The sequence below is a fragment of the Myotis brandtii genome, unplaced genomic scaffold, assembly GCF_000412655.1.
Source record: "Myotis brandtii unplaced genomic scaffold, ASM41265v1 scaffold446, whole genome shotgun sequence".
Lineage (NCBI taxonomy): Eukaryota > Metazoa > Chordata > Mammalia > Chiroptera > Vespertilionidae > Myotis > Myotis brandtii.
In genome coordinates this window covers 675,680-700,532 of record NW_005367057.1, presented here as the reverse complement: position 1 = coordinate 700,532, position 24,853 = coordinate 675,680, and the positions used below count along the sequence as shown (strand labels likewise).

Sequence of the window (24,853 nt, the reverse complement as noted above, 5' to 3'; positions counted from 1 at the left end):
TTCATACATAAAAATCTGATAGGAAGAAGAGGTAAGGTTTCCAAAACAGTTTATTACTGTCTCTTCAGCAAAAATAGTTTTTAATAGGCAATTGAAAACTGATCACAGTTGAGCTCAGAACGGGTTTCTCCAGCAGGATACGGCAGTATTTACTGTGTTACAGCAGCTGTGTGAAGGGTACTGTCCTCAGCACAGGGGACACTGCGATGGGTGAGAAACAGTCTCTGTCCTCAGTGCCCCTCCAGCTTAACTAGGGAAACAGGATGGGACAAGTAAACACTGTCACCCTGGCGGGTGGCTCAGTTGATTGGAGTATCGTCCTGTACACTGAAAATGTTGTGGGTTCCATTCCTGGTCAGAGCACACACCTAGGTTGCAGGTTCAATCCCTGGTCGGGACAAGTATGGGAGGCAACCAATCAATGTTTCTCTTTCACATCAGTGGTTCTCTCTCTCCCCTCCGCCTCTCTCTTCCATTCTCTCTAAAAATCAATAAAAACATCCTCAGGCGAGGATTTAAGAAAAATTTCTTTTAAAGATAAATACTGTCACAGTGTAAATGACTAACAAATGGTAGAGGGTCCTGGTAGGGGTGATGGGAGTTCTGAGGAGGGAGTGGTCACAAGAGGCAGGAGGCAAAGTCTAAGTGGACCTGCATGAGCAGCAAGCCCTAGACTGGCACGGCGGAGGAATGGCTGTTACAAACAGGACAATACCCTTTCTGCCTGCATGAGCAGCAAGCCCTAGACTGGCACGGCGGAGTGGCTGTTACAAACAGGACAATACCCTTTCTATAATCAAAAACAAAGGCTAGAACAAGGGTGTATGCAGGGAAAGAAAGAACGTGAAGGTCCAAGATATAAGATGGTCTTGTTTCAAAGGCCAAGGAATTAGGATTTTCTTATCTGCAGGCTGTGGGGAGCCACTGAGCTTTTTTAGCAGTGGTGTAAAAGCTGAAGATCCTTCAGAAAGATCTGTTTGTCCTTCCGGCTATAATGATTTAACAGACGGACTAGGAGGGATAATACTAGTCAGATACGATCATGAAGTCCATAAAGGCAAGGAGGTCTGGACCAGGAGAGCAGCCGTGAACATGGAAGGGCCATGCAGAAGCTGAGGTCATTTAGAGGAGTAGCAGAACATTGTGACCCATGGGCTTGAAGGGGCAAGGGAGGAAGGAGCGGAGCCACCCTTTGGCAGGTATGTATATGTAGAGCTCTTGTTGCGTACCAGGCACTGTACTAGGCCCTGGGGGTCAATGATGAACAACATGACTTCAGAAATGACTACCAGATGGGGTGCCTTTGGTAAAATTTTTGGAAAAGAGTTCAAATGCTCCCTGGCACCTCATCTCCACAGGAACAAACCATAGAAAACGGGTAGGCAGGGGTATGTAGCTGGATTTCACTGACCTAGATTCACATTTTGGGAACTGAGCTACCCTCAGACACATCCACCTGACAGCAGCTCTGGTAGACATCCGCTGTCTAAGCCCGTCTGCCACTAATGAGGTTGGCTCCTATTTCAGTTTCCATTGGCAGCTGTGGTGGCTCATCCAAATGTGGAGTCTCTGTCCTTTACCATCCTCCATTTATTTTTTATTGTCTTTATCTACTTACTCTCAGGGCACACCAGAAAAAAATCACTTTCACATTTCATGCTCTTCATCTCCAGCAGCGTCCTTTTGTTTCTTGGCTGAATTGAGTTGGCAAAAGACCGAAAAAAAAAAAAGCTAGATGTTTTCTGCCTTATGGGCTAAAATTGTGCATCGCAGGATGACCTGTGTGACCCTCTGGCCCATGCCAACACCAGTACCCATGATGTTGAAGGGATTAGGAAATGTGTCAGTTGAGCTGGAGGGAGGATGGTTGAGTTTTGGGTTACTGTTTCTCCGTGAAAGTCACATGTATTAAATGCTTTAGGTGTTGATGAGCATCCCATTGCTTGGCTGAAAGTTAATAAGTGTGTGGCAAAACGTAGGCACTAAATCAGAGGTGACATTTTAACTGTGAATTATTCTCCAGCCTCTAGGGAGAACATCCACACGGCCTGATACAATGTTGGGACTTGGACCATCCTTAGAAATAATGGCAAGTGAGAGAAACAGAAGTAAATTCGCCATCACTTTCCTGTAAAGCCCTGCCACTCGCATTGCCATGCTCTTAATAAGCACTTACTGTTTCTCCTTGTTTTCATCTTTCAAAATGTCAGATGGGTCCAGCAGCCTTTCAGAACATTTCCAAATCTATTTTGTATTTGTGGTCACTGGATACTGTGGTTGGGGCCCCGTGTTACTCAATCACTGTCTACAAATGTCAAAGTCGGCTTTGGAGACAGGTTACAGCAGCCATTCCCTTTTATCTCTTTCTGAGGTGGGACCAAGTTCAAAGTTGTGACCACAGAGGCAGAGGTGACTCATGGTGCAGTGTTAAAGAACCATTTAGAAGTTAGATGAAAGGTGTTGAATCTATGCCATTTTGTGCATTTTTCTAGTCATTGATTTCTTTTCATCCACACCTTGGCAACTGATAAGAGCTCGACATAGGTTAGCTAACAGTAGTTGTAGCATCGGTAGCAGTAATAATTCCTTTTAGGTGTGAATATCATGTTAATTTAACTTGAAAAGTCTAAGTGAGGGGTTTTCAAACTTTAGTGTACCCAAGAACGACAGGGAGCACACATTTGAAATGCACATCACATTCCTGGGGTTCACCACGAGAAATTCTGATTCAGGAGACTGGGAAGGAGCCCAGGAACCACTGCCTGACTCCGGAGCAGGTGATCCCAGACCACACTGAGAGGAACACTGGCTCTGTCTGGAATTCACCTGGCATCAGTTCCTACACTAGAGTTTGAGGGCAGGGGAATAAAATCCTTTTCCAAAAGTAAATTGTTATATTCTTGAACAGAAAATGCCACCTAATATCATTCAGAGCAGTATTATATTGAGTAATATAACTGGCACTTCAGAGGAATAGCTCTCATGTGGAAGAAAACCATACAGGATTTTACCAGGTTACTGAAATACAAAGGCTTGTGAAGAGCTAACTTTTCTCTGAAATGCTGTGTCTTGTTAGGGAAATGCTTACAGAATAAGTTGCTTATCATGTGCTCCATCTAGTGCCTTTCTCTCTGTTGACAGCATTTGTATATTAACATGCAGTGTCTCTGCAGCGAGGGCTATGCCCTCATTCTCATTAGGCACATGGGCCCCGGGACTTGAATGGAAAAGTCTGTATTCCTTTCCAGCTCTGGAGTCCTGTGGCTTGAAAACAAGCATGAAACTAATTCTTCAAGTGGGAATAGTGGAAGGAGGAAAGAGACCCAGAACTCGCTTTGGATAAAAAGTTTGGTCCCTTCCCTGAGCTTATTGAGGAGAACTTGAGAAGGGCCTCTTGAAAACAACCAAAGCTGGTTAAAGTTGAAGACCGAGTGACCAGTATGCTCCACGGCTCTTCTCTGCTCTTCCCTGAAGGTTGAGCTCTAAGTGAGTGTGTCTTACAGGAAATTGCATCAGGAGATTTTAGGAGGATTTTAAGTTGTTGAAATGTACTGCTAAGAGATCATTCATTCATTTTAACACTCAACAAGAATGTATTGAACACAGCCCTGGCTGGTGTGGCTCTGTTGGTTGGAGTGCCCTCCCGTACACCAAAAGGTTGTGGGTTCGATTCCAGGTCAGGGCACATGCCTAGATTGCCGGTGAGGGCGTGTACAGGAGGCAACCGTTTGATGTTTCTTTCTTACATTGATGTTCTCTCTCTCTCTCTCTCTCAAAATAATAATAATTTTTTATGTTTCTTTCTTACATTGATGTTCTCTCTCTCTCTCTCAAAATAATAATAATTTTTTTAAAAAACCATATCCTCAGGTGAAGACATTTAAAAATGTTTTTATGTATTGAGCACCTACCACATGCCAAGCACTACTGCAAAGGGCCAGCAATGTGACTGTGCCTCCTGGAAGCGTCTCCGTAATCATCTAATCACCTGGCCTTCTGGGAAGACTTGGATACCTTGACTCAATTCAAAGAGTATGACAATTGCCTAAAGGGGCACAGGTCAAAATATGTACAGTGGTGATGTCAAAATATATATCACTCTCCGAATCAGTTGATGACAGTCAGCTAGTCACCTTCTCCAACTTCCATTCCACCCTCCCTTCTTTATGAATTGGACCTGGAGTTTTAGATGTGCACATTGCCACTTGGAGTAAAGTCCACATTTCTCAGCTTCCTTAGTACTGGGGATGGCAATGAGCGTAAGTATTGCTCAATGAGATGAAAGTAGAAGCACTGGATTTGAAAGGGCATTGTGCCATCTCCCCTTCCTGAATCTTGCTGCTTGAAAAAGAGGATGTGATGGTTGGAGCACCAGCAGCTATTTTATATCACGAGGACAAGGACTGGGTCCCAGGTATGGCAGAGCAAAAAGCTAGAAGGATCCTGGATTTCTGATGACTGTCAAGTCACTACACCAAGTATGTCAAACTCAAAGGCTAACACGGGCCAAATAAACGAGGCATGCAGCCTTCAGGCCGTAAGTTTGACATGCTTGCACTACACTATGACCTCAAAACTCCTTTCACATGAGAGAAAAACAAACATTTTTAAGTCACTTTGGGAGGCAGGTAGTTTCTGTTACAGTCTAATTTAGTCCTAATTGATAAAGGCTGTCTGTCTTCACTAGTCATTAACAGAAAATCCAATTCAGGCTGACCAAAACAATGACGGAGATTTATTGATCCATGTAGGTCTGAAGTAATGCAGACTTTAGGTTTGATCTGTCTGCTCAATGATGTCATTGGAAACCAGATCCTTTTATCTCTCTGCTCTTTCACAGATGGGCTTCATTATGAAGCTGGCTCCTGCTCAGGGGAGCACTGTGGCTGCCAGCAGCTGCTGGCTACATGCTTCCTCCCCACATTCAGGGAGGGGGCATCAGTCCTTCAGATCTTTTTTTTTTTTTAAGGGTTGAATCAGTCCTTCAGATCTTATCCATTCTCATTAGTCCAAATCGGTCATCTGCCCAATTCCTGAACCACTAACCCTAACCCGGGAGCTCCAGTCCCCTGCCTGCACTGAGGCACATAGGCATCGCAGCAAACTTACAGGGCCACTGTGGCATAGTTTAAATTTTCAAAAAGGACAGATATACCTGTCAGATAGCACACACAATTCTGCTATTAAGTTGTTTGGACCTAACTGCTTAATAAGCAAAAGTGTTAGATTTGAGAGGTTTGTGGGGGCATATTTTGTTTATTTGTTTGGTTTGGGGTTTTGGGGGGAGTTGTTTTTTATTTTTGCTGTTGTTTTGACCTAGAAGCACCATAACCATATAACTGAGACACTACAGGTCCTGTGAGTCAGTCCTGGAGCCAGGGGTAGAATTAGCTCCTCCCCAATTATGTGGTTCTGCACAGGAAGGTATGAATATATACAAATGAAACTTGGGGTAGTTACTGAGAAAGCAGGGAATTGATGTGTAGGATGTAGCCACAATGTCCACTAGACCCTTAGAAGATCTAAATCTTCAATTTCTCTGAGGGGAGAATTGCCTTTGTTTAGGAAATGATAATCCTTTGGGGTAAAGGGACCTTTGTAGGCTTGGGATCAGCAGGAAACAATACAGCAAAAAAGAAAGCAAAACTGTCCTTCGTTAGAAACAATAGGAATGTGGAGATAAAGAAGCGGAGAAGAAAGGGAGTGGGGAGAGGTCCGAATTGGAAGCAGAGTAGTCAAGTCTTTGAATACACCAGTGCTTAGTATTCTCCGTGTTTATGTAACTGCAATCCTCCAACCTGCCAAACCTGAGAAAAGTCTGTAACCCTACATGGATAGGGTTTTTTTGAGGCAATCCAGGAATGACTGTGTATGCTGACCAGGTTTACAAGGGATAGCACCTGAAAAATACGTATCTCCATATAGATCTAATTCAGTGGAAGCTGGACCAGAGAAAACAGGAGAGTATAATCTGCCTCCTTTCTTCCTCCCACCTTCTACCCCCTAAACTGGTAGAAATTATTAAGAGGTCACAGAAGAGTGGTTCTCAATCCTGTGCACATATTCCAGTCACCTGGGGGAGTGTTTAAAAAGAAAAACCAGCCCATGGGGTCCAGTGGCTCAGTGGTTGAGCTTCCACCTATGAACCAGGAGGTCATGGTTTGATTCCCAGTCAGGACATATGCCCAGGTTTCGGGCTCGATCCCCAGTGTGGAGCATATGGGAGGCAGCCAATCAATGATTCTCTCTCGTTTCTATCTCTCCTTCTCCCTTCCTCTCTGAAATCAATAAAAATATATTTAAAATAAAAAGAAAAGAAAAGAAATACCAATGTTTTGCCTTACTCTGGACCCAGTAAATAAAAAATCTTTATGGTTGGGCTCAGAAATCTGCATTTTTTTAAGCTCCCCAGATTATTCTAATTTGTAGCCAGGGTTGAGAGCCACTGGCCCCTAGGACATTCCATCAGTCAAGAAATAGAGGTGCAAGACAATCTTATCTGACCTTGGAGAAGAAAGACCCCTTAACTTGGGAGTGAAGGAGGGGGCTATGGAAAAGCTGACAGTGTCCCTCTGGGTCCCACTTAAATCCCCTCCACCAAACCAAGACCAGTGGGAAAGGCCTGGACTGAGTCATGAGACCTCGGATCATCCTCACTGCAGTTCACTACCTTTTTGTGATTTTAGGTAAATCATTTAACTTTTCATCTCTGAGCTCCTGTAAAAGAGAAGTGGGCTTGATAATACCCAAATTCCTGCCTAGTTCTCAAATGTAGAATTCTTAGCTTTCTATAAAATGACACCACTTTCCTGGTGCTCAGATTATGTTATTAACGGTCACTGTATGACACTATCAAAGGCCATATCCAGACAGAAACCAAGGTTTCTCTTCCCCATGTCAGAATGTAAAACCTGAAATGCAGGGAGCCCAGTAACTCCCCACACAAGAGTAGGCAAGGTGGGCATGCTGCTTTCTTCATGAGCCATGGTTTAGTTGTAGTCATTTGCAGGCAATTTTGGTTTCTCATAAAAGGTATGTGGGGACAACAACTGTTCTCTTAAACTCTAATCCATTTCTTTTCAGGGATCTTATTAAATCAGAGGAAGAATAGAAGAGTGAACAGTATACTTATTTGGAAGTTTGATTTCTTTCTCTTTCTTTTTCTATATTTCTTCTTATTTCCCATAAGTATCTACTCTTCTCCTAACCTATGAATACATTTTGTGGCTTTCTCCTAAAGACAGTGCTTCTCACCAGAGGCAACTTGGCCCACCGGGGGGCATTCGGCAACATCTGGAAACTTTTTAAAAATATTTTTAAAATATATTTTTTTTATTTCAGAGTGGAAGGGATAGGAAGAGCGCGAGAGAGAAACATCAGTGATGAAAGAGAAGCATTGCCTCCTGCCCGCCCACCACTGGGGATCAAGCCCGAAACCTGGGCATGTGCCTTTGACTAGAATCAAACCAGGACCCTTTAGTCTGCAGGCCGACGCTCTATCCACTGAGCCAAACCAGCTAGGGCTGGAAATATTTTTGTCACAATGTGAGGGGATGGGTGGATGGATGCTACTGGATAAAGACCAGGGGTGCTGCTAAATATCCTACAATGCACAGGACAGTCCCCAACACAAAGACTTATCCAGCCCAACATGTCAGCAGTGCTGTGGGTAAGAAACCACATCCTAAAATATGAAGGAGATCTGTCAACCTGTCTCACAGAAGTTTCCATTTCTGAGCCTATCAGAGGAAGGTGCTTCCCCCTGACACATTTAGGGACAGCAGTGACTGACAATCAAATAGACCATGCCAGCAAGAGTGTTTTTCAGTAGCAGGGAATGGAATAGCTACAAGCAGCCCCAATATTCATTGGGTTTTTGTGTAGCATGTTATTTTCATGCATCGGAACTACTGAGTATACATGGGCAAAAATTTCAGAGATGTGAAATAATCACAGAAATTGAGTAACAAAGCCACATGTAACTGCTCTCAGGGGTGCAAAACCTCCAGAGGCTTTCGTTTGGCCATTTCTCATCTCTCACCTTGGAGTCTGCCCCTCTGCTGCTCAAGGAACAATAATGCATTGCCCCCCACTGTCTTTTCCCATTCCCAAAGACTTGGCTCCTCTTTCATCTACTAAAGAACATAATAGCTAGCTTTGCGGAAACCAGCCCATAGGGTCCAGTAGCAAATGCAAATGGCTTCAGGGCCAGATCTTCTCTGTCTAAAATGTATTTAAACACAAACTTTTAAAAATATATATATGTTAAATAAGTTATATATATAAGAAAAATTAGCTTAGAGGCTGCCAGTTCGTGGGCTCAGAGTCTAGGCTTTCAAGGGATATTAGCAATGTGGTAGTTTGGCATGACAAGAAAAGGTGGGCATTTGTAAGTTGACGTATCGGGGCATCAAATTCTGGATTTACTGCCTTAACATGTGGCCTTGAAAAAATTACTGAATTTCTCTGAACCTGGGTTTTCTCATCTATAAAAATGGGTTGTTTTGCAAAATGAGTGTAGAATAGGTGAACCATAAATAAATGGAAAATAGTTCAAAAAATGCTCCAGCTGTTTCTTGTGATAGAATGTCCCAGGGGAACCTGAGAGATCACCAAGCCCCCAATACCCAGAGTTTAATTTCGGATGATGAGGTTGAGGGTGCAGTTACCTGGGGAAGCATAACCAGGGCATGACTTAAATAGCCAATTAGACAGCTGTCTACTGCACTGACATACAGGGGCTGGCAAAAGTAGGTTTACAGTTGTTTGTATGGAGAGAGACATGCAGGTTATGATTATTACAATCACTTTTTTAACTCAAAAGAATGTCACTCACATACATAAACCTGCTTTTGCCCACCCCTGTACAAAAGATGAGAAGAAGGCTGTGGGAGACTTGCTTCTGCCACAGAGCTAGGCTTAGAGAATTCATGGGCAAGGGTTTGAAGGGAGGGTAGGATCCCAGACTTTGCATCTGGAAGGGGTGCTTTGGTCTGAATTTCTTTCCTTTCTACCCCTGAAATTAGAAACTTAGGGCTGTGACCCACCCAGCGAGCCTCCCTTGTTCCTCCTCCCCATGCCCAGGGCCCAGAGAGCTCAGAGTGTCCCCTAACAGCGTGGGAGGTTCTCCCAGCCTTCTACAGAAACCTTTGTTTTTGAGGGTTCCTTCCAGAAATGGTTCATGTGATTTCTGGCTGCAGTTTGAATAACAGAAATCTTTCCTCCACATATTTAGTGGATCATGTACTGAGCATAAGCAGCCATTCCAAATATGAGAGAGAATTGAAGGGGATATCCGCCATTGAAAGTATGCTCAGATTTAACCAAAAAGAACCAAGTAACCTCATTCTTAGAATCTATACAGCCCATCAATTCAGACAGGATGTTTAAAAGCCACCTCTCTCAAATTCTGCTCATTTTGACCTGATTTGCAGAAGGACTAAGAAAAATGAAAACATGATATTGATTCTAAAATTCTATCCATAGCTATATTGACTCAGCTTTAAAAGGACTGCCTGGGCTTGTCGCCTACTCTGTTGTCAGGCTCTCAATAAATGCTTGATGGATGGATATAAATGCATGAATGATTTTAGATATCCAGTAACAATGAAAAGTGTGCTTGAGCATCATATATTGTATATCTCAATAGGATCTATAATCAGTTGCTTTCAATATGGGCTCAGTTTTGATCTGTTGACATGGTACATACGTATATTTCATAGAAAGATCCATCACGAGTATGCCACAAATGTGCTCTGAATTTCCTAAATATCTCTAAATACCTTCTATATACCTTTGCTTCAATATTTGACCAATAAGTCCTTCATTGTCCTGTGAAACAACATAGCCCAAGAATTTGTTTTTAAATAATTGAGGTAATACAAAAAAGCCATGAGTAACAAACAAGTGGGCGAATGGAGCTGCCTTCCAGTCCGTTGGATGAGAAAATTCCCAGAAATGTTGGGAACTGCCGGAAATGCCTGGCTGTTAATGCATCCAGCCATGTAAATCCTCTTGGGCTGAAAGCCAGACACTTCCCACTCTGCTCTGTGACAGCTCCACTCTGGGGAGCGAGGCTGGTTCCTCCAGACCAGCAGCTGCGTAACAGACCACGGCGTGGCCAAGATGATCCTCAGAGCACTTCCTCTCCATTGCGTGCCTGCTTTGTTAAGGAGGTGCCTCTGATAGAAGTGAGGTTGGCTTTCTCTTTCCTGCCAGCATACCCTCCACATGCTTGTCCTGCCTTAAACTATAGATTATCATCTCCTGAAGGCAGAGCCTGCGACTACATTACCTTTGCATCATTTTCCCTTTCCCTCCTCCCACTGCCAAGGTGCCTACCCCATAGGAGAGCCTCCATCAAGGACGTGGAATTGAACTGAACACCAATTATATCTAACCCCAATAATATTTACTATGCTTTACACAACGTGGAGCAATTCCTTTGAGAAATGGCAGAAGTCAGAAAAGGCATTTGAAGCAGCATCTTGACTTCTCAGATCCTCCCCCAAAGCCCTATAGAACTGCTATGTATCATCCAAAGTTGGGAACCCCTGGGGAATTTGTGGTGCTGTGGAAGGGTTAGGGCTTTCTCCTTTCAGTTCTGTCTGAGGGCAGAGTATGAAGCGCAGTGTACCATCCCTGTAGTTAAAAGAACACTTTACAGCCCAGCTGGTGAGGCTCAGTGGTTGAGCATCAACCTATGAACCAGGAGGTCATGGTTAGATTCCCGGTCAGGGCACATGCCCGGGTTGCAGGCTTGATCCTCAGTGGGGGGATTGCAGGAGGCAGCCAATCAATGATTCTCTCTCATCATTGATGCTTCTCTCTCTCCCTCTCCCTCTCCCTCTCCCTCTCCCTCTCCCTTCCTCCCTGAAATCAGTAAAAATATATGTGGGTGTTTTGTTTGGTTTTTAAAAAAGAGCACTTTACATAGAACCCTGGAGCAACACACCTCCTTCATCCTTTTATTAGGAAAAAATGTTAGAACATGGAACTAAACAGCCCAGCAGCCCATTCTCAGGGTGTTTGAAATGATGCTCATCTTTTAACAAAGGCTTCCGTGCATCCCCAAAGTGGAAACAAAGCCTTTCCCTCCACCTCGCCCTGGCTCCTCTTTAGGAGCCTGCGCTCTTTGAGGTGATGCCCTGCCAGGCAGGCCACCTGAGTGCATCCTCCCAGGGCCCATTTTAACACAACAGGGAAAGGTGATAGAGAGACGTACATCTCCTGAATCTTTTTCTGTGCGTTTGTTCCCCTCTGAATGGTGAGCACTCTGCGTGTACATGTACACGTATCTCCTAAACCCAGCTATAAATAAATGCAAGCTGTCTTATTCAGACAATAGCAACATATGAAAGAAAGGAAAATAATCACTCTGACAGGAAAAGAGAAACCTGTTCTTTGTCCCAAAAGACAGAATTTCTCTGTGTTTAAAATAAACATCTTTAAATGATGATGAAAGGAGGCTTGATTTGGGGTGGTGAACACACAGTACAATATATAGATGATGTATTATAGAATTGTACACCTGAAACCTATATAATTTTATTAACCAGTGTCATCCCAACAAATTCAATTAAAAAGTTTTTAAAATAAATACCTTTAGCTCTTTCATGAAAAAAAAAGCATTTTCTGTTTATTCTCTGTAGTTACCGCTTCCTAAGTCCTTTTCATTTAGAAAGACTATGCCTGACACACCTTTTGCATTTTTTTTCTTTCCACAGTTAAGCAGAACCACTCACTGTTCCAAATGAGGCCTGTTCTATTATTAAAAGTCATTTCTTCTGGCACATTTTCTAACCTGTCTTAAAATGATAACCCTGGGGCCTTGGTAAATTAATTGAAAAACTTCTCCTAAGGTGGCTTTGGTGGTTTGTTAAGACATTTAGTTTAAGAGTAACTCTCCGTAGAATTTATCAGTGAATTACTTTATGTATTCCCAGCATTAAATTATTTCCCCACTAAGGAAATTATAATTCTTCACAGTAATGAAAAAAAATTAAACTATCCTGAAATAATACTAAGTGGAACTAAACATGGTGTGTGTGTGTGTGTGTGTGTGTGTGTGTGTTACCTGCCATTTAGTCTATTCCGACTCCTGGCAACCCCAAGATGATGGCTGATGTCCACAACACCCTGTGCTCGGCTCCTGCAGACTCCTGCCTATGGAGTCAATCCATCTCGTATTTGTTCTTTCTCTTTTCCCGATGCCTTCCGTTTTCCCCAGCATTGCCTTTTCCAAGGAACCCTGCCTTCTCACGGTGTGTCTGAAGTAGGACAGCTTCAATTTTGTCATCTTTGCCCCCAGAGATGTTTCAGGCTTAATTTTCTCTAGGGCCCACTTGTTCATCTTTCTGGTGGTCCAGGGTATCTGTGGAGCTGTCCTTGAACACCATATTTCGAATGATTACTGGCCCTTATGCCAGTAATGTCAGGAATGCTTCTACTAGAAGGTATAAATTATAACTGTAAGACCCAGAAAAGAGAGAAACACTAAAGAGTGAGGAAAAGCAGTGATCAGACTATCAAATAAATGCCTTTAACTGAAGAACAGTGCAAACACATAGGAACCGGCGTGGGGGTAGGATTGTTCACTCAAGGAGGAGAGGGTGGGAAGTGGGAGGGGGCGTGGAGAGAGCTGGAGCCCAAGTAAATAAGGCACAGGGAAGGGAAACACACAGTCTCTGTTATGTTAACAAAACCGGGCACTTTCAGAGGTGGGCACAACCTCGGAATTTTCGTTTGTTCCCTCACTGATAAACAAGAAGTCAGCACCGATAACAATCCTTGGTAACACTTCCTCTGGAATGTACAACATTCCATGTTTCTGCTTCATAGTCACCACCGGACATGCATGAGTCAGACGGAGAGGCGGGAAATGTGCCCAGGCTGCTTGTGGGACCCTGGAAGGTATAATCGGCCTGTGGGGTGTGGTCTTGCCATACTGGTTTCTCTTTCAGCTTACCTTGTACATCGATGATTTCTTTATCTATGAGAAAAGAGGTGGAATGAATCGTCTGTAGACCATGAGTTGACCTGGTAGCTAGTCTGAATGTGATAGACCAGAATATGCTACCCACAATTCTCCCAATTGCTTAGAACATTAAGTCAATGGAAAGATTAGATTTTCTGGGTTTTGTTTTTGTTTGTGTCTAGGCTCGACCAGGTAACGGCTATACATACCATGTTTTAAGGATTTCTGTGAGGCCCTTGGATCACTGGGGTTCAACTTAGTAGACCTCTAGCCCAGGGGATTGTCTCCTTACTGGCCTGGATGAAATCCTGAACTCCTGGGGTGAATTAGGTCCAATCCCTGTGAACGATGACAGGCTGGTTCTGACTGCAGACATAAGCAAATGTGGCCCACCTTCCACAGGACACAGCGAGCAGGGATTCAGTCATCATGCAGTCCTCGCCCCTGTACCAGGAAAGAAGCATGCTGGTCAGATGGACTGAGAGTAACTACTGAAAAGTCACATAAATCCTAGTTTCTCTCTTACAGTTAGAAACAGCCCCATTTGTATTATGAGGAAACCAATCTGCTGCCTGTACCGTTTTACTCAAGCAGGGGTTAAAGCTGACAGAGGCACATGTGTGCAGTCCGCTACACACAAAGTTTTTTCTTTCTTTCCTTCCTTTGCTTTAATGCTTTTAGCTGCTGTGCTCTCTAGTTCACCCCAGGTCCACCTTTCCTTATTGCCTTACATCCCAAATCATCTGGGTTGGGAGCACAGGTTATAGCCCTTGTACAGCATGAAGAAAAAGACAAACATGGGCTCATTGATTTTAGCCTGGTTTACTTTAGGTAATGAATTGTATTTATATCTCTGGACATAGACCATATCTTGTTTTTCTGAGCGAATGCAATTGTTCACGTAAGAATTGATCACTTAGTCCAGTGGTTCTCAACCTTCTGGCCCTTTAAATACAGTTCCTCATGTTGTGACCCAACCATAAAATTATTTTCGTTGCTACTTCATAACTGTAATGTTGCTACTGTTATGAATCGTGATGTAAATATCTGATATGCAGGATGGTCTTAGGCGACCCCTGTGAAAGGGTCGTTCAACCGCCAAAGGGGTCTCGACCCACAGGTTGAGAACCACTGGCTTAGTCCATCCCAGTGTGCTCCCGAGGTTCCCTATATCCTTAGAAATGAATGAAGAAATGAATCAATTAGGTACAAACATTTCAATCACCTGCTATATGCCAGGTGACCTGCAGGAAACAAAGAAGGAAGAGTGCGCACATTTATTACACACTTAATATGTGCTAGGAACTTGTGCTGAGCACTTCAAGTTCATGATCTGTTTTGTTTTGTTATTTTTATAAAAAATAAACTTAGCCCTAGCCAGTTTGGCACAGTAGATGGAGCATTGGCCCATGAACTAAAAGGTCCTGGTTCAATTCTGATCAAGGGCATGTACCTCATTGCAGGCCCCATACCCGGCCCTGGTCAGGGTGCGTGCAAGAGGCAACCAATCAATGTGTCTCTCTCACATTGATGTTTCTCTCTCTCTCTGTCTCTCCCCCTCCTTTCCACTCTCTCTAAAAATCAATGGAACAATGCTGGGGCTGACCGGCAGACCCTGAGCGACGGATGAATGATTACTCTGACACACATTCCTGTAAAAGAGAGGCTAAGGGGCTGTTTTGCTTTAGAAGCAAATAGCCTCGATCGCCTGCTTCCTTAGGCTTGTATTGTTAACAACGGCTTGAACTAAAATTAACTATTAGATACAATCAGCAGAGTAAGTATCCTTGAGAAAGCACCTGCCTCTGTAGTGTCTTTCAAACAAGGACATTTTGAAGTCTACACATAAAGATTCTAGTAAAACACCCAGGGGGTCAGACTTGTTTGGAAAAGTCAAGGCAGGGTCTGCAGCCTTTGGTAAGGTCCCCCTAGAGGCCTCTGACCTTTCAGAGAATCTTCTTAGAGACTTTTCAACTAAGTCCCATGCTTTCCCACAGAAAAATACCCTTAAGTGAGGATTAACAAAAAATAAATAAGCCCTAACCGGTTTGGCTCAGTGGATAGAGCATTGGCCTGCGGACTCAAGGGTCCCAGGTTCGATTCTGGCCAAGGGCATGTACCTTGGTTGCGGGCACATCCCCAGTAGGGGGTATGCAGGAGGCAGCTGATCAATGTTTCTCTCTCATCGATGTTTCTAACTCTCTATCCCTCTCCCTTTCTCTCTGTAAAAAATCAATAAGATATATTTTTAAATTTAAAAAATAAATAAATAAAAATTAAAAAAAATAATTTTCAGTGTTGCCCTATGGAGAATAGATGTGACATTTTCATCCCGTTTTAAAACTGAGGGACTTGAGGCTGGGAGAGGGATTTGCTCAAGGTCAGAGTTAATGTGAAGCAGAGCAAAGTTTCAGACCCAGACCTTTCTGACTCCAAAGTCCATGTTTTGCTCACTGTAATATGCCTAGACCTGCACTCAAGGAGTTAGTCCATTTGAAAAGAAAGAGAAACTTTGTAAAAAAAAATTAGCATATCAAAATTTGTCCTAATTTTGAAAAGCCTGGAAGTTTTCTAACAATTCTCTCTAGGGAATCCAGGCAGAAGAGATGCTAAACCTGCAAGACCATTGGATTGCCTATTAAATAATGCAGGCCTTAGAAAGAAGGACACTAAAGAAATCACCATAGGAATGTGACGGGTATAGTGTTATATGGTTTTAAGAATAAAGATAGACCTCCAAAACAAGCTATTTTAAGATTGAAGTCAAAGCTTGCCAGAATAGTAGATAGGATTGCAGACTGGAAACTTGAACTCTGTTTGTCTGGTCATGCTGTCATAAAATACTAGTGGCTTATTAAGGGCTTGTTACCCTGCCTTATTATGTACATTATCTCCATTTAACTTTCACAGTAAGTATAAAAGACTATTATTATCCCCAGTTTTATAGGTGAGGAAGCCAAGAAGTCAAAAAAGAAGCTTATATTTACATAGCTCATAAAGGTTAGAGCTGAGACTCAAACCCAGGTCCTACTCCAGAGTTGATGGCCTTAATGTGCCCCTCCCACATAATAATAAATGGAAACCACTGTGTTTTGAAATCATCCAAAAAGGAAGTCTGCATTAAATAGCAATTTATAATAGAAAAGACCTGGATTTTTTTTCTCTTATATCAGCCTCTTCATATTCTTTTTTAGCATATCCATTATTTTTAAAATCTTTGTTATTTTCCCCCATCGACCCCCTCCAATCCCACCCCACCTCACCCCAGGCCCTCACCATCCCTTTGTCTGCATCCATGGGCTATGCATATATGCTACAAGGTCTTTGGTTGATTACATCCCACCCGCTCAATCCCACCCACCCCCACCTTCCCTCTGAGATTCCGCACTCTGTTCCATGCTCCATAGCATATCCATTATAGAAAGAGGGTTAAATTGAGTATGTTGTTAATTTGCTTAGAAAAGTTAATCATTAGGAGTGTTAACTTCTTAATTGTCCCCATATTCTAATAGATCTAAGGGTTCTCCATTGGGGCTCTAGTGAAGAAACCGCCCAACAGCTGATCTACTCTGTGGACCTATCCTTTCAGAGAACAATTTAAATTAAAAAAGTGCAAGAGAGATGTTTAGTTAAGTCCTGTAGCTACACCAGACTACCGTGTCATAATAGGATTCATACACAAAAAGAAGTCATGGTACCACAAGAGAATAAATAATAAGTACTACATGAATGCAGAAAAGTAGATGTTAATGGTAGTTAGTAGGAGAGAGAGATCTGCTGCAGCTCTAGGGGTCAGGAAAGAGAGCACAGAGATTAATAAAGAAGGTTTTGAGTTGCACAGATCTGGGCTTGAATTCACCTACAAGGCCTTGAGCAAGTGATTTGACCTTTATAAATCCAGCTTCTTCATCTATAACATAGGAACTTCGAGATCAGATAATAAATGTAAAATATTTATCATTGTTCTTAGTGTAATGTAATTACCTGTCAGACTCCTCCATTAAACTGTGACCTCTTCAAAAACCAGATCTATGTCCTGCTCATCGTTGTGTCTCTCAGCCTTTGATATTGTGCGCGGCAGCAGTCTCCGGTGTTTACCTATGCCGCCATCCGAATTAGTTCATCTTATTTCTAATGTTTCCTTCTCTGTGAAGGATATCCCATGATCAGATTACTCCTGGCCTCTCTCGACCCTTGACATATTTCACAAGGAGAAGTGGTTGGTTTGCCTGATTGGTGGGTCAGGAAGGGCTTACTACATGCCACTCTTCACATTCTCTTGGGAGGATGCTGTCTCTTCCACACTTCCATACCATTCACCAATCCTACCTTCCAACGCCACGTGACCAAGTGGGCGAGTCTGCCTAGTTCTAGGGTCTAGTCATATGAAACACATCTTCACACAAATATTGAAAGGTAAAGGGACACCTATCTGGAAAGGAATATTAGAACCAGATTGTGGAAAATATCTTATTAATACCTTCATTACAAGACATTTAGGCAGATTCCTTAAAACATACGGGTATTGATCAAGAATGGAAAGATTCTACATGACTAAGCCAAAGTAATACTTGCTTTGTTTTTGATGTTTGGACATTTTTGTTGTGTGTGTGGTTTTGGCAGGGGTGTGTTTGGGGTGGTTTTGTTTTGATTGTGTTGAGGAGGTAAGATTAGGTATCAATATTTTAAATTTTATGCAGACTTCATCTTATGTTATTTTTAAAGTTTATTTTATACGAACGCACTAAGAAACCCATTGTTTGATGAATAGACTTGCTAAAGCAGTTTTTCCCCCAGGTGTGGTCCAGGGGTCTGCCTCAGAATTACCTTGAGGGCTTTCAGAATGCAAATTTATATGCCTCACCTCACATCTGTCAAACCAGAATCAGGTATTGGGGGTTAAAGCCTAGGAATATGAGTTTCACATTCTCCCCAGGTGATGTTTATGATCATTGTATTAAGGGCATACCTTCTAACAGACAGTGTAGCCAATTTAAGTGTTCATAGGAGAATATATATTGTGTATGTGTGGTTATTGGTAAACTGAGTTATTGGCCATTCTGAATACTGTTAGTCTTTTTTTTCCTACAGACCAGGTCAGCCCTGCTCATTCAGTCAAGGCTACCATCACAACCCCACCTGGGGCCCTGGCCAGCCAGCTTGGTTGGTTAGAGCATCGTCCCATATGCCAAAAGGTGTGGGTTTGATTCCTGGTCAGGGCACATGCCTAGGTTGTAGGTTCAATTCCCCAGTGGGGGCATGTACTGGAGGCAACTTATTGATGTTTCTCTCTCACATAGGTGTTTCTCTCTCTCTCTCTCTCTCTCTCTCTCTCTTTCTCCCTCTCTCTCTCTCTCTCTCAAATCAATAAAAACATATCCTCAGATGAGGATTTAAAAAAAAAAAACCAGCTGGGCCTTTTATATATGTGGCCATTTTGTGTCTTACTGATTATGAACAAAAACTAGAAAAATTATACACAGTTTTAAAACCTTTTAAAAATTAAAGACCACACACTTTTTAAAAATTTTTTAATTGATTAAGTTATTACATATGTGTCCTTATCCCCAGATTACCCCCCATCCCCCCACTCATGCCCTCACCCCCCTGTTGTCTGAGTCCATTGGTTAGGCCTATTAGCTTGCATATAAGTCCTTTGGTTGATCTCTCCCCCTTACCCCCACCCTCCCCTACCTTCCCTCTGAGGTTTGACGGTCTGATCAATGCTTCTCTGTCTCTGGATCTGTTTTTGTTCATCAGTTTATGTTGTTCATTATATTCCATAAATGAGTGAGATCATGTGATATTTATCTTTCTCTGACTGGCTTATTCCACTTAGCATAATGCTCTCCAGTTCCATCCACTTTTAAAAGAACAACCACAAGAAGAACCCTTGCGATTCTTCCGAAGAGTCACAGCTCCGGCAGGTTTCCCTCTCGGGCTCTAAGTGACTAGGGGTCACGGATGGGAACTTCAACACAGCGCTGTTCTTAGGCCTCGGTTGCAAGCTTATGTCCATGACCCTGCCTGCCTTCTGTTTGGGAAAGTGTGGGGAGACACTCTGCTTTAGCCTGCTGTATTCCTCTTTGCAGATCATGCAACAGATGAGTGACCACCGCTACGACAAACTCACTGTGCCTGATGACATGGCTGCAAACTGTATATATCTAAACATCCCCAGCAAAGGGCACGTCTTGTTGCACCGAACCCCAGAAGAGTATCCAGAAAGTGCAAAGGTAAAAATCATCCATCCTTGCAGCTGGCTAGCTTCCCTGAAAATCTGCCTATCGGGGATTTTTTCACGACGGAGTGACACATCGCAGGGGCTTCCTTTTCCTCTATACATATCAAATTACTAGAAAAGCAGAAAAGATCATATAAGGTAGGACACAGGGAAAGTGTCTTTAACTCACTCTTCTCATTCATATTATTGGTCACTGGCACCTGCACAGCGATTGATAAGGCCATGCCTGGTATTCAGAGCTTTTCAAGTAAGTACCTGTGCTCCAGCCCTGATTAAATGCCCCGCCCCACTCTCAGATATTCATTAAGCAAAGGGACCTACAGCTAGATGGCCAGCTGTGTCATTGTTTTCTGACAAGTCAGAGCTGACCCTCATCAGAGGGTCATTTTTTCCTCAAGGCAGAGGCGTAAGAATGACCCAAGGAGGTGGGTGCCCATTGTCAGGGCTGCAGAGAGAAGGGGCTACACATCCTAGGATAATAAGCATTAAAATACGGATAGAGCAGAAAGGATAGAGCAGGAAGACTAGAGAATACTTGGAATCAACCACTGGTGCCTCTAAGAGTCTCTGTGTTTGTGTTCCAACATGGGAAATGTACCTAGATATGGAATTTTTTCCTGGTCTACTGAAATCTCCCTTGTCTTCTGGGCACTCCGCCAGTCTCATCTGTACACTTTAGTAATTTCAGTCTAATCCTACCAAACAGATAAAGCAGTGCCCATCCACAGATCTTTCAAGTGCCCCTACCTCTTAGGCATTCAGCATCTTCATCTATGCCCAGCTATTTTTCCTAAGCATTACAGAAGAGTTTTAAGTAACCATTGATCTTACTTTTTTTACATATTAGGCTTTAACATTTTTAGAAAATATTTAATATCACCTTTTAAATATGAAATACTGTTTAATTTCTTGGCTTAGCCTCATAATCCATCTCCCTCTTAACAAAAGAGAAGGGTAGGGGATCTATAGACAATATTTCTCTGTTTCCATGGCTAACACTGTGGACCTGAGAAAAATACAGGACTTCTGACCCCAGACTGGGCTCAGCCAGCTCTGGATGAATAGTGGGTCTCATACTCGAACGTTAGCAGCAGGGCTGTTAAAAAGACAGGTTCCTCGACCCCCACCCTAGAACCTTCGATATCAACAAACGCTCGTATCCCAGATTCACTTGGAGTGTCACAGCTCTGGATCATTTATGCCTCTCAGCCACATTGATCACCTGACACCCAGATGATCATTAACTACTGGAGTTAGCCTTTGTCATCACCGAGAAAGATAACATCCTTGTGGACTGAGGGCTTCCCCTGTGCCAGGCACTGTGCCAAGCATGCTACATGCACTACCTTAGAGCCCTGTGAGGGCACTATTCTTACCCCAATCTGAAGAGAAGTAATCCGAGGCTCAGAGGGGATGTCACCTGCTGAAGTCACACTTTAGGTAGTAAATTGACTGAACTGGGTTTGGAATCCAACTCTATGAGGCTCCCACCCTCTTAACCACTGTCTGAATTTTAAGGAACAAAGTGCTTTGTGAAGGCGAATGATTGATTGTTTTTAGGCAGTGTGTTTTCAATTGATTTTGTGTTGTTATTGTTGTTGTTGTTTTTAATGTGCTTTGTTTGATCATCAGAGAAAAATGTATGGACTGTTAATTTGAAGTTTTGACACATGCTTTCTGTGAGTGTCAAAAGATGCTGTAAAATTCACACCTGTAATTTAAAAGCAGTTTGACCTGAAATGCTTCACATAAATGATATTTTCTCCGGTTTTTCCCAGTGGTATTGGTGAGGAAGGTTATAAGGCAGTGGTTCTCAACCTTCCTAATGCTGCGACCCTTTAATACAGTTCCTCATGTTGTGGTGACCCCCAATTTCATTGTTACAAATTGAACATAAAGCATAATGATCAATCACAAAAACAATATGTAATTATATATGTGTTTTCCGATGGTCTTAGGCGACCCCTGTGAAAGGGTCATTTGACCCCCAGAGGGGTCTTGACCCATAGGTTGAGAACCGCTGCTATAAGGGTTTTAAAGTGTGGAGAGAAAGTAATACTCAGACTGAAAACACGGCCACTGCCTTTCATATATCACTGAATCTAGCAATGACAATATCTCTAGTACCAACCACATTCTGACACATCTCTGGGTTTGAGGTTAAAGCACAGAGCTAGTGGTTAACCAAAGCTCCTAGCTCTGTGGGTATGGCTGTGGGCACCCATGTGGTCTAGATTGCATGCACATCTTGGGTGAAAAGCCTAAATTCACAACCAAATTAATTTTCTGCACCAGGTGTGGAGCAGGTGACAAGACAGAGGCAGAAACATGATCCTTCTTCTCTCCCTGTGCTTGATTCGTGCTGTAGGTTTATGAGAAGCTGAAGGACTACATGCTGATCCCCGTGAGCCAATCTGAACTGGAAAAGGTGGATGGGCTGCTCACCTGCTGCTCGGTCTTAATTAACAAGAAGGTAGACTCCTGAGTGGCAGTCCCGCCCTGCAGCTGGCAGTCCTGCACTCACAAGGCCAACAACTGTCCCCACTCCTGTCGTTTTCATTGACAATCTACTGTGCCGCTGTGCTACTAACTCTGGTTCACAGAAGTTCAATTTTAATTGTTTCGTTGTTTCATTCTGTACCTTCTCCTCCGTCCCCTCATGGTGGTACCTACACTGGATTTGCTAAAGAGTTAAGCAACCTAGAAATTATAGAGCAAATGAATTGTCAGAGTGATTAATGACTGTAAGGAAACACTCAGCATTTGTATTACCAGTGTGAAAATCATTTAGTTGCCAATATACGCTGAAGAATGTCTTCTTAGTGTGATAAGCTGGGATTTATCATTAATCATTTTTGGTTCCCTGGTCCATGGATTCTCCTTCTTTCCCTCCTTTTTTTCTAGCAAACTCTGAAGACTTTTTTTCCATTTCTTTCTTTTGCTTTTCTCACTTCTATCTTTATTTTGCTTTTCTCACTTCTATCACATTCACCTTAACCTCGGGTAAAATCAGGAGTCTTGCCTTCTGGGTACCTTCCTGCAAGTTCACCCTCTCTGTCGTTGGTCTCCTCTGCCTCATGGCTACATCTTCCACTCTCCCTCAGAAGGGCAAATGGATCCCTCAGCAGAACTGTGATCACAGCTGTTTGGAGGTGAGTTAACAGCACAGAGGCACATCCTGACGGGGTTTCCCCGGAGATCTAAATTCCAGAGAAGTAGGGCACCACACCTATGAAGGTAAATTCAGCACCAGATGGTTGCTAGGAAATCATAGATCAAGAAGCTTGGAAATACCCCATGGGTATCACATCTTAGAAAGTCTTTAAGTCACATTCCATGAATTTTTGCTTCGTTACTGGCCATATATAGACCCTGAGGAATAGTCTTATTTTCTCTTCAGTTCATTCAGACCCACCACTTCCCTCTATTGTGACTCATCCTATTACTATCCTTCTACCACCGGCAATTATCCTGGCTATCAAAGTTATTTCTTTCCAAACAGACATCCCATCTAACACTGATTCTTGATGTCTTGTGTGAGCTGGATGATGCATGTTCAGGAAGTGATAGGCTGGGTACTTGAGACCAGCTGCTGACAATGGGCAATTCTTTGAAATACCCATGAACATTTACTGTGGAATTCAATTAAAACTGCTTTCCTCTCTAGCCTTTAAACTACACAACCTTGAACTGACAGGGAGCTCTTACATAAAACAATGCCACAGTGAAGGGAGAGATCACTGTCGTTGACTTAAGCCTGAAAGAATCAGCCTGTTGCCAGGCCAGGAAAATGGTACTTTCCAAGGAACGGTGGCTGATCCAGGCATGTTACTGATTTTTCTAGTCATCTCCACCTTTCCCATATTGCCTGTGGCTTGTTGTTTAAGAGTAAGAATCAGGGAGATTGAGAAATGCGACTTCAAGTCTTGCTCTGCTCACCTATGTGTGTGTAATCAGACATTTCATATGTTTAATGATCAAAAGAGAATTACCTTCATTTCTTTCATCTCCCCCTTAGCAAATGGGGAGGAAACCAAAACATCCTTAACCATTCTCAGTCCTTTTCATTTATTTGATGACTTTTTGCCAGAATTGGAAGAAATTCCTTCTCCTCCTCGCTGCTTAACTTTAAAATTCATTTCGCATACAAATATCTAGTTATATACATCCTATGATTAAACCATACCTTGGTCAATGTCACATTTCCAACTGTCTTATCATGAGGGAACAATATGTTTTTACCAGAGAGAGAATGAATGTTACCCACATGCCCAAGTTAATCAAGAAAAATTATCCTCAGCAGTTATGGTTGCCCTTTATGCTGGCAAAAGCAGAGATCCCCTTGGGAAAAGTCAACATCTCAAAAACAACCATGGAAAAACTAACCCAATCAGCTGGTATAGGCTTACTATTAAAGCAAGCTGGCACATAATCTTCAATGTCTATGTGCATCATCCCAAATTAAAGAACTGTTCTCTATTATGTCTAGTCACTTGCAAGGGAATAGATTTCCCTTTTGATTAATTTGTCCGACTAAGACTGTTTTCACTTCTCCTTTCCTTTGCTACTTTCCCTCTTTCCTTCACTTTGTCTCAAGAAACACGGTAGAATCTGTGTGCCTCTTCAGAATCTTATTCTGCACAGCTGTGTCACAGAGAAGGCTGGCTTCTTTAGACTACCTATAATAGGATGTGAAAATCTGAATATCTGCAGCATAATAGTGTTACTTTTTTTTTAATGTTCTCATCAACATAATGTTACCTTTGAAGGAGAATGATAACCTCTTGTCTATTGTGATTTATAAGGATAGGTAAACTAACAGGAACTGATATTTGACATTATAAAGACATTAGTGATTGTATTTAAGTAAGTAAAAGTTGAGTTATTTGGTCAGTCAGTAAGATTCAGTTTATAAGGACAATATAGAGAAAGTACATTATTTAGCATTATTAAACTAAGATGGATTGTTATAGAAATCAACAGGCAGATCTCACTAGTGTATATTGATTGCTCTTTTAAGCTACTGTGAACAGATAGATTGCTACAGCCATGTCTTCATCTCTAAGGGGAGAAAATAGTCTGTAGATGAATACTGTGATGTATGTAGAGCTGCATGTTAGTCGTGGTGATTATTTACTCTTTAACATTCTACAGAACTCAGACACGATTTTCACATGGTGTTGGGTTTATGCATTTCATTTTACTGACCACCTTGTTCCAGCCAATGTATGGTTATCCACTCTGTGTGCCAAAACCAGTAATGCCTTCACGGCCCTTTTGTCCAGAGAAGTTCTGCACTGATTTTAGTCTCTTGCTGTCCTGATCCTACAAGTATACCAGTTACAATGGAATAAAGTGTCAGTTTTACTGTGATCAGCAAGTATGTCTGTCTCTCTTTTTTTAACAGAAAACTGCTATGGTGAATTAAGTCATCATTTCTTTGCTATCAGGGATGGGAAGTCCTTTTTTTTCTCTTATAAGCTGCAGAATTAGAAATACTATGCCTGTCAATCAACTGCCATCAGTAGCTCCAATTACAATGCTTATTTGAAGAGATACTTTATATTTTCAGACACTTAAAAAGTGTGCATGTTCCCCAGGCCAGGTCAGGAGAGCTTGATTTCACACATGCT

General features: G+C 42.5%; 1 protein-coding gene across 1 annotated transcript in view; it reads left to right on the top strand.

Annotated features, from left to right (window-relative positions):
• The window catches only part of DDAH1 (dimethylarginine dimethylaminohydrolase 1), a 41,949-nt gene extending 17,349 nt beyond the window's left edge, over positions 1–24,600 (top strand). Inside the window, exons 4-5 of the mRNA XM_005874587.2 lie at positions 19,069–19,212; positions 21,589–24,600. Of these exons, the coding sequence (XP_005874649.1) occupies positions 19,069–19,212; positions 21,589–21,705 (261 nt within the window). The 3' untranslated portion in view covers positions 21,706–24,600. The remainder of the gene's footprint in view (positions 1–19,068; positions 19,213–21,588) is intronic.
• Positions 24,601–24,853: the final 253 nt, after the last annotated feature.